General features: G+C 42.6%; 1 protein-coding gene and 1 long non-coding RNA gene across 31 annotated transcripts in view; one reads left to right on the top strand and one right to left on the bottom strand.

Annotated features, from left to right (window-relative positions):
• The window catches only part of KIAA1217, an 839,292-nt gene that overhangs the window by 100,249 nt on the left and 717,874 nt on the right, over positions 1-21,169 (bottom strand). For all 30 annotated transcript variants that reach the window (XM_077945978.1, XM_077945980.1, XM_077945965.1 and 27 more), the window contains 2 exons: positions 13,189-13,387; positions 7,344-7,437 (listed from right to left, as the gene is read on the bottom strand). In XM_077945978.1, coding sequence (XP_077802104.1) covers positions 7,344-7,437; positions 13,189-13,387 — 293 coding nt within the window. The remainder of the gene's footprint in view (positions 1-7,343; positions 7,438-13,188; positions 13,388-21,169) is intronic.
• Positions 6,366-17,647, top strand: LOC114669906 (uncharacterized). The gene is made up of 2 exons (XR_013397970.1): positions 6,366-6,427; positions 14,749-17,647. It is a non-coding gene; the product is annotated as an uncharacterized LOC114669906 (long non-coding RNA).

Here is a 21,169-nt window from a genome sequence, read left to right as displayed (position 1 = left end):
ACTGGCACAGAGTAAGCACATCAGGAATGTTAGTTAGTGATACCACTGTCATTGCATGAGTGAAGGGGGTATTACGGCTGGGTCAAGAATGATCTCTAAATAGATAATCAGCTAGGCATGTTTTCTGAAACTTCCATTTCTGTGGGATTCTTTTGTTACCATGGGATGACTTGATAATCCCTGAATCCCAAACCCTTCTTCTCAACCAGAACACTGCCCTGTGAGAAAAAGTGCTCTGAGTTTGGTGGCCACTGCAGACACACATACTAAATGGGCAAACCACTCCTTTTCTTTCCTTTTTTTTTTTAATTTTTATGGATATCTTTTATAGTATGCTCAAAAGAGGAGAGAATGAAGCAAAATTAAATATAAAAAGATACCATGAAATAGATGCACAATGAAATTAAGAAATGAAACAAATGTTAATAAAGGATAGTTTGTGTGTTCTGAAGTCTTAGTAGGAACATCATTTCAAAATTGCAAAACTTAAATGGAAATATCAAGGAAGGGAGTCTGTGGGCTCTGTATAAATGAGCAGAAAGAAGTTCAAATCCAGGGACTAATACTGATCAGATGTGTGAGCTTGGGAAAGACCTGTTTGGCTTCAGTCTTATCACCTGTGAAAATGAAGTCTGTATACCCACTTCGCAGAGTTACTGACTCATTTAAATAATATGTAAAGTACTTAACACATTGCCTACTCAGCAGACACAAAAAGGTTTGCTATCTTCTATCTAGAACAACGATGGTAGAGAATGAACACTAGTTATATCCTGATAGATTGCACCAAGAAATTAATAGAGTTCCTATACATTTTTACAGTTTTACAGAAAAAAGAAGTCAAAGTGGAGTGTGCAACAAAAGGAAGATGAAAGTAGGAAAATTAAAAAGAGAGTCCAGGAATGAAGCCAACACACAAAACACACGCCACAAATGCCTGTACCCTTGCTGTGGGTGGGCCACAAATTTAATTCTAAGCTTTAGAGTAGCAACACAAAGAGGGAAAATGATCACTTACAAGATTCAAAGTGTCCATATGATAAAAATAAACCAGGAGAAGCACAACTATTTCTGGTGATGAGAACAGAGAGATATTTTTACAGTGGGTCCTCATTAATGACAGAAAATGAAAAATACGGCATTTGTAGGACCATCCGTAGGACACTCAGCGCATCCTGTTTAACAAGTGTGTTTACTCTGCACTCACCAGGGGTTAAGATGCCATGACCGGTTTTCGGAGGGATGTGAAGATGACCCGTCTCATAATATGGCTTGTGCCTTTGAAGAGTGTACAGTCTTTTGGATGAACACACATTTAAATGATTATAACACAACACAAATGTGCAACAGGCCCCCAAAAGGGAACGATGAATTCTGACAGGGCATTAGCGAAAGCTTCCTGGAGTAGGTAGTCTTTCATTGGGGCTCTAAAAACAAGTGTTTATTATTTTGTAAAAGATTTTATTATGGGCTGGGCATGGTGACTCACGCCTGTAATCCCATCACTTTAGGAGGCCGAGGCAGGTGGATCACCTGAGGTCAGGAGTTCGAGACCAGCCTGGCCAACATGGTGAAACCCCGTCTCTAGTAAAAACTACAAACTTTGCCAGGAGTGGTGGTGTGCACCTGTAATCCCAGATACTCAGGCGGCTAAGAGAGGAGAATTGCTTGAACCCGGGAGGTGGAGGTTGCGGTGAGCTGAGATCTCACCACTGCACTCCAGCCTGGTGACAGAGCAAGACTCTGTCTCAAAAACAAAACAAAACAAAACAAAACAAAAACAAACAGATTTTATTACGAAAATTTTCAAACACAAAAAGTAGAGGAAACAACAAAAGGTACCCACATCATCCAGCTTTGACATTTTTCAACATTTTACCAATCTTGTTTCATCTACTTCCACGTTTTCGTTTCTTGGTTTGCTGCAGTATTTTAAAGCAAGTCCCATTTGTCATGTCATTTAACCTGTAAATACTTTAGTATGTTCCATCTTTTAAAACATAACCACTAACCTATTATTATGCCTAATAGAATTACCAGCTATCCCTTAATATCTCCTGATTCCTAACACATGTTCAAATTTCCCAAATAGTTTTAAAGATGTGTTTTACAGTTGCTTTGTTCTTCTCAAAATCTGAAGATGGTGCATAGGCCACATTTTGTTATGATGGTACAGAAGGCCCCTGAGAAACTTAACTGCGCTCCCTCCCACACTTTTTTTTTTCATGCCAGCAATTTGCTGAAGGAATTAGACAACTGTCCTGGAATATGTTAGATGAGTAGAATTTTGAAAGACAGATATGTAGAGAGGGAGAGTGAATTTGAGACACTTGGAAAAAGAAAACAGGAGAATGAGATGTGGGAAGTAAGAACTGTTAGGTGATTCAGTAGATAAACAATGAAGGTTGTAATTTCAGCAGCCACAGTGCCTGGGTTTAAATCTCTGCTACTCTCTGGCTGTGTGGCCTTGGGAAAATCTCTTAACACAAGGAGCTGTCTCCTCATCTGTAAATAGGGGGACTTATACCAAGACCTGTCTCAAAAGTTTATCTTGAGGATTAAATAATTAAAATTACTGACCAGGAGTGGTGGCCCATGCCTGTAATCCCAGCACTTTGGGAGGCCAAGGCAGACGGATCACCTGAAGTCAGGAGTTTGAGACCAGCCTGACCAACATGGAGAAACCCCGTCTCTACTCAAACAAATACAAAATTTTAGCTGGGCGTGGTGGCACATGCCTGTAATCCCAGCTACTCAGTAGGCTGAGGTGGGAGAATTGCTTGAACCCAGGAGGCAGAGGTTGCAATGAGCAAAGATCACACCACCGCACTCCAGCCTGGACGGCACAGCGAGACTCCCTCTCAAAAAATAAAAAAAATAAAAAATAAAAAAAAATTCCCACAAAAGTGCTTAATAAATGCTCAAATAGGTTAGCTATTGTAAGAATACTGGTACAGGCAGTGGCAGAAGGTTCATCTGTTAGAGACCTTGCAGAGGGGAGTGGATGAGCTCTGGTGACCAGGTGAATGCGTTGGAAGAACAAAGGTCAGGCAAGAGAAGAATCATTGACAATTCAATGTTTTACATCCCTTCGTCCACATTCCCCAAAATATGCATGCATACACATACAGGCACACATGCATGTGCACACACATACACACACCCCATCATAAACCCTCCATTCTTCAAAAGGTAATCAAGAAGGATAAAGACTTGAGTGGGAGAAATATTAGGAATTTTTTCTTCAACAGAAAGGATTGGAAACTGTGGAAATAATCTCCATGTGAAGACACTTAGAAGCTGAACATTTGGGTCTTGAATTCTAGAGATGGCAGAGCTAGGGATATGGCTTCGTGGGTCATCCACATCGATGTAATAGTCAAACAAGTGGTAAGATAAGAATCACAAGTGCAAAGGTTCAGATAAAAAAGCAAATTTATAAAAACAAAACAAATAAACCCCAAACTAGAGAAGCCGCTTGAACACACGCAAGAGGAAGAAGAGTTAGGGAATGAAGGAGGCTGAGGTGTCTGTGAATGCAGACGAGGAATTTAGACACAGCAGTGCCATGGAGACCAATGATTTCTAAGGAGATCACTCACTGGTGTCAAACACAAAGGTCAGTAGAAGAGGAGTGGGAGGCAGCAATTACCTTGGGTATTAGGGAATGATTTCACAAGTAGGGCCAATCTAGCAATTGTCTATATGCAAGTAAAAATCGAAGACATGCAAGAGAAATTAAAGGAAGCAGAGAAGAGGGAGAGTATAAAATGATGAGAGCAGAGGGTCTTGGAAAGTTGTCTTAAAGCACACAAGAAGGTGGAGAAGCCCCCACACTATGAAAAGCCACCAGGTTTGGTGACTAGCAAGTCACCCTCAAAGCAGGAGAACTGTCCAGTTCCTTCAACAAACAGGTGGTATGGAGAAACGTGTACTTTTTGAGAATCATGAAATGGAATGGTTCCATCTTCGAGTTGTACATTTGTGAATTTAAAACCCTGTGAGGACATATATAAATTTTGCAAAAGGGCCTGTTCCATATGGTGAGCTCAGTCCCTTGGGAACTGAATTATCAAAGCTCCTATCTGATGTAAGGAAACAAAAGCCATGCAATTAAATGAGATCAGGGTGGTGCGCAGAGAAACAGGAGCCAGGTGTGCTGACTTCCAGCCGAGAACCACAGGTCTCCTTAGACAGACTAGCCTCAGAAACGCTCAGCTAGATGCTAGATGAAAATCTAGATACACGTTTTCCCCACGAAGCATGCATTTCACGCACACTCTAAGGCCTAGTCTAGCACGCTTCCTGAGTAACACATTTCCAATCATAAGACCGCTCTGGGAAGACTGTTTTAGATGGAGAGTTTTACATTTTCTTTTCTTTCAAAGGCAAGATATCACATTCATTGTTTAAGGAAAGTCTCCGAAACCCCTGAGGAGTTCTGGTGTGACTGCTGTTGCCCCTCTGCTTATTCCAACCGATGTTTTTCATGACATGCATGTTTATTGGTCATAAGCAGGCAGCTGGGAGTTCTGTGCCAGGCTGTCTCTGGAGGCTGGGGAATGAGGTCTAATGACATCAGGGGCAGGACTGCAGTGACTGACTCGTGTGAGCAGTTAGCGTTGAATTCCTTCATGGCCATACTCACATTGCAAACATAAGGGAGGATGGAGTTCCCTAACCCCACCCTGCAGCGTGGTTTAGTCTACAACAATTGATCCTTGCTCTGTTCCCTGCTTCTCTTCTCCACCATGGGCAGCTGCTTGTGCAGCTGGGCTCCAGAGGCAGGGCTCAACAAAGCTTCCTACCCTTTAATGGCAATGCAGCCACACTCATCAAAAAAGGAAAAAAGATTCCAACCTGCAGAGCCAAAAGGTGAGGGCAGCTGAATTCCATGCCTTTTAGTGTCTGCAAACTGTGAACAGGAACCAAGTTGCAAACTGCAGGCATGATCACACCTAGCTGGCTTTGAAACCGCTTTCTATTTCTCATTTCTAAGTAATCCACATTGAAACACAAAAGCTTGTCTGTTGGTTAGATGGTGAACATTTACTGTCCCTTCATTTGGGGACAACGATTGAGTTTCCCACACACACACAATGAGAGCTTAAAGTAGGCTCTGGGTAACCTAGAAAAAGTGATCAGTAGGGTTTCATCTTCAAGGAAGAACAGAACCACTCTGCAGAAACCCGTAGCACATGCTCTGCATTCTGATCAGCTTTGTTCATACGGTCAATATTTGATTCTCTCAGTCCTCACTGATGCTCCTTAGGTAGGTACCAGAGCTTCTGGAGGGTTAAAACAGGTGTCCTTCCAGCCCCAAACAAGATTATCAGAGGCGATTCTGGGGCACCTGTGTGGAAATGGCTCTATGCGACAGGAACAGAACTCAGCACCATGGAATTCCAGTGTGAAGGCTAGACATATCAAAAAATAAAGATATTCAAAGAGCAAAGACATTGATGAATGTCTCCGAGAAAGAGAATAACAGAGTAAGAAAAGGCAAATGGTGCTGTAATATTTAGTCCATGCTTCACGACTGGCATGACTCAATCTGTCTCCATGTGGCTCTGGTTTACACATAAAGTATAACCGGAGAAATAAACCTCAAAATCCTAGAATTTCTGAAGTAGCAACACAGCTTTCAATTCAAGTCACACATCATTTCTGACACAAAAATAACAGCAGCTGAGTGCGTGAGAGGCCTTTCCCTCCAGAAGTGTAGGCTCTGATCCCACAATGTCGTCATTCGTATTCCAGTCCAGAAGGACACAGACCTTCTCCCAGCACTTTCAGCTAGATCTCCTGGCTTCTTTTCTGGTTCTAAACTTACCCCATATGGAAAGCAGAATGGTGGTCCCTGAAAGATGTCTGCATTCTAGTCCGCTCAACCTGTGACTACATCAGGTTATATGGAAAAGGGAGAGTCAAGGTTGCCAGTCAGCTGACCTTGAAATAGGGAGCTTTTTCTGGAGGATTGGGTAGGCTCAGTGTCCTTAAAGTGTCCTTAAAAGTGGACGTAGGTAGGTACCAGCAGCTCTGGTACCCACCTACGGACCACGGAAGCAGGATCAAAGGGAAGCTATCATGCTGGGTTTGAAGATGGAGGAAGAGGACAGCAAACCAAGAAATGTCAGTGACCTCTAGAAGTTGGGAAAAAAAAGAAAAGATTCTCCCTAGGGCTTCCGGAAAAGAATGCATAACTGTTGGTGACCCCTTATGTCAGACCAGAGAGATTTCCAGTCTACAGACTCTAGAACTGTAAGACAGTAAATCTGTGTTGTTTTAAGCCACTGAATTTGTCCTAATTTATTACAGCAGCAACAGGAAACTAATATGTGCTATCCGGAAGCAGAGACAGCCTCACTCAGGAACAACACTGCAACTCCAAGACAGAACAGTGTCTGGGTTTCTTCGGCAATAAAAGGTAATCATTTATTTTTTTTTCTAGTTAAACGAGCATCCAGCCAAGTGCTAATCTGTAGAAAAGATGAGAAAAAATGGCACAGTGTCTTCCAAATGTGTGTGTGTGTGTGTGTGTGTGTGTAGGGGGTGCGCGGCTGAGAAGCTAATCTTTTTACCTCCCAGTTTTGCTACAGAGGAATGTAGCATTATTTTTAGAAACTCAATTCCTTTCTAGTGGACCTGCATTAATGTGATCTTAAAATCTGCTTTTTCAGTTTCTCCTTTTTTTTTTTTTTCTTCAAAACATCCCTGTGTGCTTTGAATGCTCGGATATTCTCCTGAGACAATCTAAATCTAGAGAATTTTAGTTCCCAAATCATGCAGATTTTTGTATTATGCCCTCAACATGGTTCAGAGAGGATTTCATAATATTTAAGACAGCACAACAACAAAATTCTTCCAGGGTAGCTCCTGAATTAGAAGGTGAGAAATTGTATTAGAATGTTAGGACTTGGAAGAGCTCATGTAAGAATATGAATAGATTTTCCATGCAATTGTGCACCTTGCTGTCTGCCTGTTTGTATGTTAGGTTTCCTTTAATTGGAGGAAAAAAATGCAAGAGATCTTCTGAGCCGGTTAATGTATTATGGACCAGGGACCCTTTGATAGGAAGATTTTCAGAATTTATTTAAAGTAAGGACATAACTCCTTGCTTAAAGATAAATTAGGACGTGCCCGGCCTTATTTTAATCCCTTTGCCCTAAATAACCAGGAAATCTTACTTTTCTACCAAAAACAAATAATGATCCACTAGGTGAGATGAGTATGGAGAACCCCCCAAAACTCAGCTGTAGAGTATGATTACATCAGGAGTAAAAGCAAGAGGAAGGATGCTTTGACCCACTGAATAAAATTAAAAATAGGACAGAAACACTTACCCTCAGGTCTCCATTCATAGTTTTTGGTGTGTGATTAAATGCATGTGCAGGATCCTTGTTGTACACTTTGAGGAGTGATCTGTCTTGAATGTTCCTGGAATCAAAAACATCAATTACTATGGCAGATGAAAGAAGCCTGACTTTGGCCATTTCCTTAGCCTGCCCTTAAAGATCAGGTAAAAAACATGAACACACAATGCAAAGGCTATCTACAATACGCCGGTCAAAAGCTATGTGACCATAAAACAGGCAATTATAAATAAGGAAAAGAAGAAAAATGACTTCAGCTTTTCTCTCCTTTTCTTGTTCCTCAGGAAAGTATCATTTCTCCAGTATAGCTCCCCACCCATAAACATTGGGTAGCACGAACTTTCTTTCAAGATGCCGAGTATGGAAAGTTAAGACTTTAAAAAAAAGACAATAAAGTTCCAATATTTACAATACATTCAAAGAGATTTGGTTAATATTTAAATATTTAATTATTTACTTTTCCCAAACACCTGGTTTGCTGCTTATCTAATGAATGAACATGAAAGAAGATTTTCTTTTCTTTTCTTTTTTTTTTTTTTTTTTTGCCTTCAAACACTTTCGGCAACTGAAAGAAAAGGTATCTGGAGTCCAGAAAAAAAAAAAAAGAAACAGTATCACAAACATCTAATATTTTTACTATGCCTTTTTCCTTTCCATAGTGGGTTAGAAAAATAGTTTTTCTATGTACAAATCGAATTGCTGGATGTGAAGAAATAGCAGCAGATAAGTGCTTCTTTTTTCTCCGAACCCAGCTCTTAGAGCCAAGGTGTCATAACGTAGCAAAAGACAGGGTCAGAGCCTACCTTAAAATTACTGAAGAGCACCTGAATATCTACGAAGTCCCTCTCCCTCCATGTTCGGCTTTCATCAGCAAAAGGGCCACCCAGGGCCCTTTTGGCTCTGTCTACACTGCGATCCCTTCCAATGCCGGCTCGGCTAGCTCAGAGAAATGTGTGCAGGAGGACGAATTCCTCTCCTCCAGGTGCAGCCTCATTTAGTAGGCTGACCCAACCACTGGGATTACTGGCTTGTGTTTCTGTTTCAACTGAAGTGGAGGATTCCTGGACTAGTCTTGTTTCTCTTCTTTAAATATCCGCCAGTAATTGCTTTGAAGCAACGACTAGCCCAAGCTTGCACGGTTTCTCCAGTAGCTTGTTAGAAGTCGGCTTGAGGGGGAACCAGCAGCCCTTGTTATTAAAGGGGGCTGAGTGACTATGAAGGGGAGACTCACAGAGGTAGGATGTGGGGATCCACTAAGGGGCTCACCACTGGGCCAGAGGAAGGAGTCACAGGCGAGGACATGAAAAAATAGAAAACCTCACGGGAGCCATGAAAAAGACTGTGATTCTGGAGGTATTTAAAATGCATGAGGTTGGTTTATCATGACTTTAGAAACATATTCATCTGAGCTGAACCAACAGTAAAGGCCAGGGTTGCACTTACTGTGGCAATATTTACAACACAATATTCTGACCTGAACTCTCCGTAGCATTTCCCTAAGGAAAATATGAGGAGCCTAACAACGATGATGAAATAGGCAACTGTTTAACAAATATGCTCGCACTTCAGAAACACTGAAGGATGTGCAATGAAATTTGTCTCTGAATTTAGATGATGAAAGTCACTGTCTTCAGTTGAAATCTACATGATACTTTTTTTTGTCTTTTTTTTTTTTTTTTTGAGACGGAGTCTCGCTCTGTCGCCCAAGCTGGAGGGCAGTGGTGCAATCTTGGCTCACTGCAAGCTCCGCCTCCCAGGTTCACGCCATTCTTCTGCCTCAGCTTCCCCAGCAGCTGGGACTACAGGTGCCCGCCACCACGCTTAGCAAATTTTTTGTATTTTTAGTAGAGATGGGGTTTCACGGTGTTAGCCAGGATGGTCTCGATCTCCTGACCTCTTGATCTGCCCGCCTCGGCCTCCCAAAGTGCTGGGATTACAGGCGTGAGCCACTGCGCCCAGCCTTTTTTTTTTTCGTCTTATATAATGCTGGTGGCGAAAATTTCTTCTACAATTCAAGTAAAATATAATCAAGGCATTTTATGCATAAAATCAAAGAGAGAATAATTCTTTGGAAGCGACATGCATGTGCTCACATAGCATAAACATTATTGTCATCACCAAATAAAACATAGTCTTCATTTGAACATTTTTAGGTTCATTTTTTATATTTAAATCAAAGTAACTGAAAAGTAAAATTACAGACAAATTTATAAACTGATGATCTTTCCACTTAAATATTTTAAATGAGAGTTTTTTTAAAAACATTAGGCTATCAGGCCAGGAGCAGTGGGGTCATGCCCATAATCCCAGCACTTTGGGAGGCCGAGGTGGGCAGATCACTTGAGGTCAGGAGTTTGAGAACAACCTGGCTAACATGGTGAAACCCCATCTCTACTAAATATACAAAAATTAGCCTGGCATGGTGGTGCACACCTATAGTCTCAGCTACCCGGGAGGCTGAGGAATGAGAATTGCCTGAACCCAGGAGGTGGTAGCTGCAGTGAACTGAGATCATGCCACTGCACTCCAACTTGGGCAACAGAGTGAGATTCTGTCTCAAAAAAAAAAAAAAAAAAAAAAAAAAAGCCAGGCACAGTGGCTCACCAGCATTTTGGGAGGCTGAGGCGGGCGGATCATGAGGTCAGGAGATCGAGACTATCCTGGCTAACACGATGAAACCCCGTCTCTACTAAAAAATACAAAAAATTAGCCTGGCATGGTGGCGGGCGCCTGTAGTCCCAGCTACTCCTGAGGCTGAGGCAGGAGAATGGCGTGAACCTGGGAGGTGGAGCTCGCAGTGAGCCGAGATCGCGCCACTGCACTCCAGCCTGGGTGACAGAGTGAGACTCTGTCTCAACAACACCACCACCACCACCACCACCAACAACAACAACAAGAAGTCAGGTTATTAGTACTACAACTTTTAGATCAACAAGATCATCATTTTCACAAACATCAGCATATTGACTGATGATTTCATTCATTTTATCAATTGGATTTCCATTAAGGAGAATCATGACCTTTTCTTCTTTTTCCTCCCTCTCATTTCTTTTATTTTGTGACTACTTCTCGAGTTTCCCAAACAGTGTAAAAACGAAGTCAAAGTAGCCATACTTTGAAGCTTGGGAAAGGCTCTAGAAAATGGTGACTCATTGTAATATAAAAATCCTTGCACAGGCTGCAAGACAGTGAGGCCCAATTACTCATAATAACCTCGTCAGCCTTGAGCTCCATAATCAAGTGTGGCTTCCCTAAGTTGCATGTTTACTTGCTATTACTGTGTCCTTCAATTCCTCTAATTGCAAATGCAGAAATATAAGAGGATTGTTGTAACTGGCAGCTCCATGTAAAAACACTACATGGGATTATATTACTACAAACATAGTCTTTAAATATAATGTGATTATTTGATGTTTCAAGTTTACACTTTGTGAATGCAAAAAATTTCTTTCGGTGACAGCTTGATTAATAATTTAGTTCAAAACTAAACACGAATTTTCGGGTACTCATGAATATTTAAACACATTTTTAAAAAGCTGTAAGGTTGTGCAACAGATGTAGCATCTATACCTGGAGGCATGTGTCAAACTTTGAAAGTTCTAAATTACTCATACACCTGGGAACATGCCTAAATATGTCATTCGTGATCATTGGTAGATACAGATCACTTTACATTTATTATGCACTAAAGGCATATTTTTAAAAAGTGGTACCCATTAATTCCCTGATGAAGAAACAGGGCAACTTGCTATCCCCCCAGGGTGTGGACTCAGAAACCCCAAGTCCTGCCCCCAATGATTTGGTGAGGGAACATTCCAAGGGATCAAAAAGTTCTTGACCAAGAAATGTGGACAGCAGCCGGGTGCGGTGACTCATGCCTGTAATCCCAGCACTTTGGGAGGCCGAGGCGGGTGGATCACGAGGTCAGGAGATCGAGACCATCCTGGCTAACACGATGAAACCCCGTCTCTACTAAAAAATAAAGGAAATGAGCCGGGCATGGTGGCAGGTGCCTGTAGTCCCAGCTACTCAGAGGCCGAGATAGGAGAATGGCGTGAACCCGGGAGGCGGAGCTTGCAGTGAGCAGAGACCTTGTGCCACCGCCCTCCAGCCTGGGCAACAGAGCGAGACTCCGTCTCAAAAAAAAAGAAAAAAAGAAATGTGGACAGCCATGTTTGGGGCAGAGCTTGGTACTTAGTTGGCTGTGTGCTTTTGAATAAGTCCTTCAAATTTTATGAGTCTGAGTTTCTGGTTCCATAAAATGAAATGGCTGGATCAGTCACTCAATAATCTGTGGAGTTCTAAAATGTTCAGAGGCCATACTAGCAACTGATTGCTTGTGTTGATCTAAGTCCTGTTTTCCAGGTTGTCTGGTTGGAACAGATCAAATGAGTTCTTCCTGCTATATACATGACACCAAAATGACAATAAAGATGCTTTTGAGCCGGGTGTGGTGGCTCACGCCTATAATCACAACCATTTGGGAGACCAAGACTAGAGGATGGCTTGCCTCAGGAGTTCCAGACCAGCCTGGGCAACGTATGGAGATTCTGTCTCTACAAAAGATTTAAAAATTAGCCAGATGTGGTGGCATGTGCCAGTAGGCCCAGCTACTTGGAAGGCAGAGGTGGAAGGATCATTTGAGCCCAGAATGTCGAGGCTGCACTGAGCCATGATCATGCCACTGAGGTCCAGCCTGGGTGACAGAGCAAGATCCTGTCTTCAAAAAAGGAGAGATGAGGCTGGGCACGGTGGTCACACCTGTAATCCCAGCACTCTGGGAGGCCGAGGCGGGTAGATCACCTGAGGTCAGGAGTTTGAGACCAGCCTGACCCACATGGTAAAACCCCATATCTGCTAAAAGTACAAAAAAATTAGCTGGGCCTGGTGGCAGGTGCCTGTAATCCCAGTTACTTGGGAGGCTGAGGCAGGAGAATCGCTTGAACCCAGGAGGCGGAGGTTGCAGTGAACCGAGATCGTGCCATTGCACTCCAGCCTGGGCGACAGAGCAAGACTCTGTCTCAAAAAAAAAAAAAAAAAAAAAAAGAGAGAGAGACAGAGATGCTTTTGTTTCTAACTGACTTTCAGTCCCATCAATAGCAGGAGTCCATTGAGCTTAATTTTGGAGGATATTCAACTGGGCGCCCTGGAGAAAGGTTACCTGGACAGTAAGATCTTTGGGGAAAGGACAACTATTTAAGAAATGAATGGAAAGTGAGGATGCTCCTCAGTTTCTTTTCTTGTGGGAAATAATACAGAGTCCACTGCTTTTATTCTAACGTGTTATGTGTAAATAATGACCCAGTGGGATCATTACCTAAAATGTCCACAGGGGCTGTCTATGGAGGAAAGAACACTTGAGAGGGAATTGGGAAAGTGCCAATATCAAGTACTGCCTTCAATTCTTACGCCCTTGATCAGGTCTCTCCACCACCTTTCTGGGCCTTAGTTTCCCTAACTCTTAGATAACATGGTGAACTCAATCATTTCTAATGTTCTTTTCAGATGTAGCATCCAACAATCTGTGGGGGAGAAGTTTCTCCTCATTTTTATAAGCTATACCTTGCAAATGAATTGTAGAAAACCAGATAGTGAAATAAGCCTACCAATCAGGATAATGAATCTGCTTTCTTCACTAGGATATAGAGGAGTCAGAATTTGGTATAAACTCTATGAAAGCAATATGATGGACCAAAAAACACACACACACACACGCACTCTAGGTGCAACATAGTGGGTAAAAACAAACAAACTCAAAAACAAACAGAAAAACTCTAATGCAATATTGCGGGCAAAAAATGATGTCACAACTTACCTTACATCATTTAATTCATAATAAACATTTCTGCTTTCATCTTTGATGTAAATGGCGACACTGGGCGATTCCAGCATTTTCATGGTGAGCTGCTGTGGGAAGGCACTTACGAAGAGAGCACGGATTGTGTCTGCACTTGTGATCTCGTTCGGCATCCTGAGCTGCTTGGTTTCGTCTCCATACTGGAGATAGAGAACCCCTGCACACAGACGAAACAGTTACTAGTCACAGGTCAAGACTGAGGGGATACAGCACAAGCTGCGCCACTTCTTTCCTGCTGCACCTGGGAACATTCAGGACCAGCTTGGCAAGCATGTAACAAGAGATCTAGTTTGGAATTTCCAAGGAATGCACTGTTTGGTTATTGCATAAGTACCCACCTTCATTCTTTGAAGTCCAAGCAGGTGTTAAAGAGCCTAATTTTCAACTATTTTAAATTCAAGGGCTGGGTGCAATGGCTTATGTCTGTAATCCCAGTGTTTTGGGAGGCCATGGCAAGAGGATCACTTGAGGCCAGGAGTTCGAGACTCACCTGGGCAATATAGTGGGATCCCATCTCTTTGGGGAAAAAAAAAATAGCTGGGTGTGGTAGCACATGCCTGTAGTCCCAGCTACTCAGGAGGCTGTGGTGGGAAGATAACTTGAGCCTAGGAGCTGGAAGCTCCAGTGAGCTGTGATTGCACCACTGCATTCCAGCCTAAGTAATAGAGTGAGACTCTGACTCAAAAACAAACAAACATGCAAGAAGCAAACCTCTGATAGCCTAAAGCAAAAGACAATACTTGGCCAGGTGTGGTGACTCACGCCTGTAATCCCAGCACTTTGGGAGGCTGAGGCAGGCGAATCACTTAAGGTCAAGAGTTTGAGACCAGCCTGGCCAACATGGTGAAACCCCACCTCTACTAAAAATACAAAAATTAGCCGGGTGTGACGGCACACACCTGTAATCCCAGCTACTCAGGAGGCTGAGGCAAGAGAATTGTTTGAACCTGGGAGGCTGCAGTGAGCTGAGATCACGCCACTGCACTCCAGCCAAAAAAAAAAAAAAAAAAGACAGTACTTAATTCCCTGGAAAGGTATATTTAGAAATCTGACCTCATAGAGTGATTTTTTTTTTCATGTCTTTCATTAACTAGGAACACAATCATTATAGCCATGGGTAAGCTACATAGCTGAAATCTTTCTAGTCCATTCAGAAACATTTTCAGTGGAAATGCAACAAGATTTCTGTGGTTCTAATACATACCTATTGAATGTTTATATCGTGCTAAACTATCTATAAGAAAAGAATCCAGCACCTCAATGTTTCAGAAATACAATGGAAAAAGCTCAGGATCCCAGAGTTCCCAGGGGGTATGTGACCCCCAGCGCACCCTGCCTCCCAGCATTCACCCCGCTGTGGAGAGCAGTTCTGTTTCACGTTGATTCTGGGCTTGGCTGTGTGACTTGCTTTGGCTAATGGGATATTAGCAAGTGTGAAGCAAAAGGAAAGCTTGATATGTGTTTGCACCCTGGAGTATGTCCTCTTGGTGAGCTTGCTTTGGGGATGTTTCCTTTCAGAACTCAGCTCTAAGGAGTCCAACCAAGCCACACAGGGAAGTCACATGCTGAAGAACCACCCCATCTAAGCCTGCATTTTACAGCTGGAACCACTGAGGTTATGTGGATAAGTCATCTTGGGAGTGGACTCCCCAGTCCCAGGTGAGCTACCCCAGCTGATGCCAGCATAAATGAGATGGCCCCTCCAAGCACTGTCCAAATTGCAGAATCATAAGCAAATAAATGACTGTCATGTAAAGTCACTATGCTTAGGGTGACTTGTTATTCAGAAACAGATAACTGAAACAGGGTATCTACAATCCTGACACTGAATTTGAGTCTTGCTTTTTGTGAGAATCTACTAGGGGTGAACTACTACCACTGGGGTAAGCTTTGGCAAGAGAAACTCAAAAGAGAAAAGAATGACTTCCGGTTCAATATGGCAGCCCATGTAATACATTTGTCTCTGCTTCCTCCAGAAATTCCATTAAAGTGACAATAAGGGATACAAAAGCATACATCAAAGAAGTAAGGGAATGAGAGAGGAAGTAACAGTAGACAAGAGCAAGCTGACACCCAAACCTTCAAGGGAATAACTCAACATAAAACACGCAGAGCCAGGGAAACTCAGGAAATGAGGCTCCCGACCCTTCTGAAGGTAGAAATGCAGAGTGAGTTGAATGCATGATGCCTGACTGAACTTGATTTTAAAATGGTATAGCACAAAGGTCCCTGGCCTTCAGGCCAGAAACCAGTACCAGTCCTTGGCTTGTTAGGAACCGGGCCACATAGCAGGAAGTGAGCCATGGTTGAGCGAGGGAATCTTCATCTGTATTTACAGCCGCTCCCCATTGCTCGAATTACTGCCTGAGCTCCGCCTCCTGTCAGATCAGCATCAGCATAAGATTCTCATAAGAGTGTGAACCCTATTGTGAACTGCGCGTGGTGAGGGATCTAGGTTGCATGCTCCTTAAGAGAATCCCATGCCTGATGATCTGTCACTGTCACTCATCACCTCCAGATGGGACTGACTAGGTGCAGGAAAACAAGCTCAGGGCTTCCACTGATTCTACATTATGGTGAGTTGTATAATTATTTCATTATATATTACAATGCAATAATAATAAAAATAAAGTGCATGCTAAATGTAATGCATTTGAATCATCCTGAAACCATCTCCCCCTAACTCTGTCCATGGAAAAATTCTTCCACAAAACCGGTTCCTGGTGCCAAAAAGGCCAGGGACCACTGATGTAGCAGATGTCCATCTCTCTTCCTACCCTACTCAGCCAAGTAGCCACCATCGCATCCACAGAAGATGGAAGAGCCCACACCAAACACACTGGATTCTGGCTGACCGGGCATAGGGGAAGGAGCTGATGTGTCCTCGACTGAATGCTGGCAAAGGGGCCAGCACCTTAGTCAGGACACTGGAGGGTCCCCCTCTAGGAATGCTGAATGACCCATGAGAAGAGACAAACTTTTGTGTGTGAGAGACTGGGTCTTGCCTTGCTGTGTCGCCTCGGCTGGAGTGCAGTGACACGATCAGGGCTCGCTGCAGCCCCAACCTTATGAATTCAAGCTATCCTCCCTCCTCAGCCCCCTGAGTACGTGGGACCATAGGAGGGCACCACTACATCCAGCTAATTTTTTGTATTTTTTTTTTTCAGTGATGGGGTTTTGCCATGTTGCCTAGGCTGGTCTTGAACTCCTGGGCTCAAGTGACCTGACCACCTCAGACTCCCAAAGTGCTGGGATGACAGGCATGAGCCACCACACCTAGCCTGACAAACAGATTTTTGAGGGTCATATTCAGGTTCTATCTGGTCACCCCATAGTGAAGCAGCCAAAGCCACGTATAAAACTTCCCGAAATGACAACTGTGCCTCCCTCTTACATTAACAGACTCCCGAGATTTCACAAACATTTTTTATAAAAGCTTCTAACACAAATGAAAACACCCAAAGAAACAGGAAAAAGAAACTCAGAAGAGATCAGATAGTCCAGAAAAAGGGGGAGCATTTGGAGGATAAGACCAGTCTCTGGGAACCATGAGAGCAGAATTTAAAAATTCAGTGAAGAAGAAAAGTTGATGCAATCTCAGAAAGTGGAGCCCCCCCACCCCCCAAAAAAGAAGCAGAGATGGGAAAAGAGAGAAAAGCAATATGAAACATAGGATTATGTCAGAGCACCCAGATCCCCAGTAATAGAGATTTAGGTTAAAGAAATCAGAAAAAACAGAGTTTTCCAAAACAGTGTTGGAAAAAAGAATGTTCTTTTTTCCCTGTAAATTGAAGGACATGAGATCGCAGATTGTAAAAGTTCATGAAATACTCAACACACAGGTTTGTCACTGAGACATTCCAGAAGACAGGAGGAAAACAGAAACTCTAAAAGCCCCCAGTACAGGTAAAAAGTCACATAGGAAGGAGCAGGTATCAGAAAGGCAATAGCTTTCTCAGCAGGAACTTCAGAAACCAAAAGATAATGGAGCAATGCCTTTGAAAACCTGGAGGGAAATATTTTTGATCTAGGTCTATCTCTATCCAAACCATCAGTCAGGTCTCTATTAAAGCTGTTTTCTCTTACCTGGCTCCCTCGGCTAGAATTTTAGTACCCATTCTCCGTACTATTTCATACTTTTATACTTGCTTTATGTCTGTTTTCTTAGCATTTTCTACTCTATGTTATAATTCATATTTTAATTATCTCTAAAGAGATGGAGTCTTGCTCTGTCACCCAGGCTGGAGTGCAGTGGTATGAGCATAGCTCACCGCAGCCTCAAACTCCAGGCTTCAAGAGTAGCTAGGGCTAAGGGATTTTTTTTTTAAGTTTTTGTTGTTTGCTACTGTATCCTTAGTACCTATGAGACTACCTGTTACATAGTAGTTTCTCAATAAATATTTGCTGAATGAATAAATGAATGATGTATCAGTCACTGAAAAGGAATGTCTCATTTGCCGGTCTATCCCAGCTACAAGAGCTTTTGCTAGATGATGTAACCAGCCTAGTGACCTCGCCCTTGGTTTGTATCCACAGTAGAAACACATTCTGAAGTGGCTGTTTCCTTGACTAGAGCAGTCCTTTCATGTCAGGCATAAGAGCTCCATGTCCCCTCTCCATTCATCCCTGTGTTGAACCTCAGCTTTTTTCAGGGAACTAGTTTTCCAGAAACTCCATGCTGTTACACATTCCTCAGAATGCAGAAAACACCTTTCAAGCCTGTCTGATCACAGATCACGCAATGCCTTGGCCCCAAGTGGGAAGTGTGGTGATTGTCCCATGTGATTGCTATGCTACATCAAAAGGCCAAAACCACTCTTGAGGTCCATGCCCCAGCCATGTCTGGGCGAGGCCACTGCAGAAAGGCCACTAATGGCCTCCCTACAGTTAAGTATCGCAGCCTCGCTCCCCAAGATGGTCTGATTTTCATCCCCACATCTGCATTCTGTACATGCATATGCTTGAAATAGAATTTGTAGGCTCTGGAGTAGGAAAAAAAAAAAAAAGGCCTAAACTATAGTTACCTCAGGGTCTGGCTGGTGCAGCTGCCAGCTGGGTGCATGAGTCCAGTCACAGAACGTGACAAGCCAGGGAGGATGGGAAAAATGCCTTTGCAAACAGAATAGTCTTTTCACGCTTGGCTTTTACACGGTTTGCTTTCTCAATCCAGGAAAGGTATTTAGAAATGCTTAGACTCAGAAGGAATTCTCTTAATATCCGATGGCATTTTATTGGCACGGTGATGAACAGAAACTCACATGGTTTCTAGAGATTCCGCATGCTTTGGCACAGGCTCCCTCGCTCCGAGTTAGTGCTGGCTGCCCCAGATTCCCAGAGGTTGTCCGAGGGACTCTGCCTCCCAAACTCCCTTTTTATGAAGAAGGGATGAGGACGAGAGAAATGCATTTATAGGATGCCTGCTTTATGTCAGAAACCGTGTGTATGTATTTCATCTCATCAGCACAGTATCTGTTGTCAATGGATACTATGACCCCGTTTCTCAGATAAGGAAATAAAAGCTCAGAAGATCCAAGCAATTTGCCTAAAAGTTGCAACTCATCACTAAGCGATATGTCCACTTCTGCCAAATCCACAGATGACATGCTCTCTTTCTTGAAGCATATTTCTCCTGAAATCCTTCAGTTAGCTCTGTCCATCTCCTGCAAGCATCCCCTCAGGAGGACCTGAGCTGTCCTCACACTTTTAGGCTGACCATCTGCTTGAAGATATTGAAGCATGCCGGGTGCAGCTCAGAAAAAAGATTCCTGTCTTTACCTCAACCGAAGAGAATGCCATCACAGGGTTAGAATCCATCCACATGCTGGATGGGGAGTGTAGGGTGGGAGGGGGAGGTGCTGAGCTTTGAAAACTGTGCCAGAGTGAGTGCTGATATGAACCTTGCAATGCTCAGTGTCCTCCTGAGAAGCCTGAACACCTCCATGGCTTTCACCTCCATGGCTTTGCAGAGGCAACATGGATTTTAACCAAGATCTCTTACTCACATTTTACAAAAAGCAGGGTGCAGTTGGCAGGTCACACTTGTGCCCACACATCTTCATTATCTTTTGCATCTCAGAATCAGCTCCAGAATGTGGGACATCTTCTAAAATATCTTTATCTTAACATGGTATCCAAGGATATTCAGCATGTGACCTCAACTCCTCTTCCTGCCTTATTTTTCCAAAGCGTCCCACTTTGCTAGGGCACCGCAGTGAGACTGGACCTCTTACGGTGCACATTCATCCCACACGCTGCGCCACCCGCTTCTCACCACCTCTTTGCTTCACATGCGTATCAAGTCCTCTGAACAATCTTCCCCCATTGCTACTCCATCATTTCCTCATCAGGAATGAAGGCATTAATTTACCTCACCGATGTGCTCATATTGTGTTTTGTTGAGATTGCAAGCATGGCTTTTTTTTTTTTTTTTTTTTTTTTTTTAGATGGAGTCTCACTCTGTTGCCCAAGCTGGAGTGCAATGGTGCAATCTGGGCTCACTGCAACCTCACATCTCCTGGGTTCAAGTGATTCTCCTGCTTCAGCCTCCTGAGTAGCTGGGACTACAGGTATGTGCTCCCATGCCTGGCTAATTTTTGTAGTTTTTTAGTGGAGATGGGGTTTTGGTATGTTGGCCAGGCTGGTCTCAAACTCCTGACCTCAGGTGATTCGCCCACCTTGGCCTCCCACAGTGCTAGGATTACAAGCGTGAGCCACCACACCAGGCTGCAAGCATGGCTTTTAATTCTGCATTATGGTTCGTTGTATACAGTTTCCCTCACCAGATGGTAAGATACAGAGTTAGGTACCTAGTAGATGCTCAGATACCTTTAGTTGAAACACGTTAAATTATCCCTGTAATGTGGCCAAGTTAGTATGATGTATGCATGCCTTTTGGAATAGCAATACCATTTTCCCTGAAGGGCGTCTTCTGCAGGCAGCTGATGGTGACAATTCTAAATAAACTAAATGCCTCAGTTTCTCCAAATCTATTTTAGGATTATGCAGATCACCATCTGCAATACCAATGGCAAATGGCTAATGCCTTAAATATATAAAGGATTCTTATAGCATTTTCTGATGGGAAATAAGTTTTCAACTTAAGAAAAATATTAAAATTAAAATAACAAGGTAACTTTTTACACCTATGACATTGGCAAAAGTTGATACAATAAATAGTGCCGACAAGGGTACTCCCACATATTACTGTTGGGAAAGTAAGTTGATACTATTTCTCTGAAGGGTTATTTGTCAATATATCAAAAGCCCCCAAATACACACGTGGTTTGAAGCAGTAATTCAACTTTTACACATTTAGGCACAATGGCATCCTTACCAAGATGCTCAATGAAGTATCATTTGTAGGAATAATATAGGGTGAGGGAGAATCTCCAACAATAGGACATTGATTTAATAAGTAGTTCATTTAATAAATCTATTCACTGGAACACTAAACAGTTACTAAAAGCAATTGTAAGAGAATATGGCAATGAGAAAAAAAACTATATTTTATTAAGTGACAAAGCATATTATAAAACAGAAAGGAACTAGATTTATAAAAATCCATTAATCACCTTGATGACGGTGAGTGACCCCACATTTTGTGAGCCCTGAAGCTTACACAATTTTGAGGGGCCTCTTTAAGAATGAGAATACAACATTTGAAACATAAACTTAGGTATGAAAGTGAACATTTATATTGAGAGGGGCCTGAACCTTGGTTTCATTAAGTCCAAGGTAAGTCTACTGACCTATCTGATGACTATACACCAAAATGTTAAGAGTGGCAAGTTCACTCAGATTTCTTTATGATTTTCTATATATTCTTTCTAAAATAAGAATGTTTTGATTTGATAATCTTCAAAGACAACTTCCACACTAAAATCTAAAACTTTCATCTAAAAAATGGCTAAACAGACTGGCCAGTTAGGAATCCTACTCA

Source organism: Macaca mulatta, chromosome 9, assembly GCF_049350105.2.
Source record: "Macaca mulatta isolate MMU2019108-1 chromosome 9, T2T-MMU8v2.0, whole genome shotgun sequence".
Classification (NCBI taxonomy): Eukaryota; Metazoa; Chordata; class Mammalia; order Primates; family Cercopithecidae; genus Macaca; species Macaca mulatta.
The sequence above is the reverse complement of the archived record's forward strand: the minus strand, read 5'-3'. Positions and strand labels throughout refer to the sequence as shown.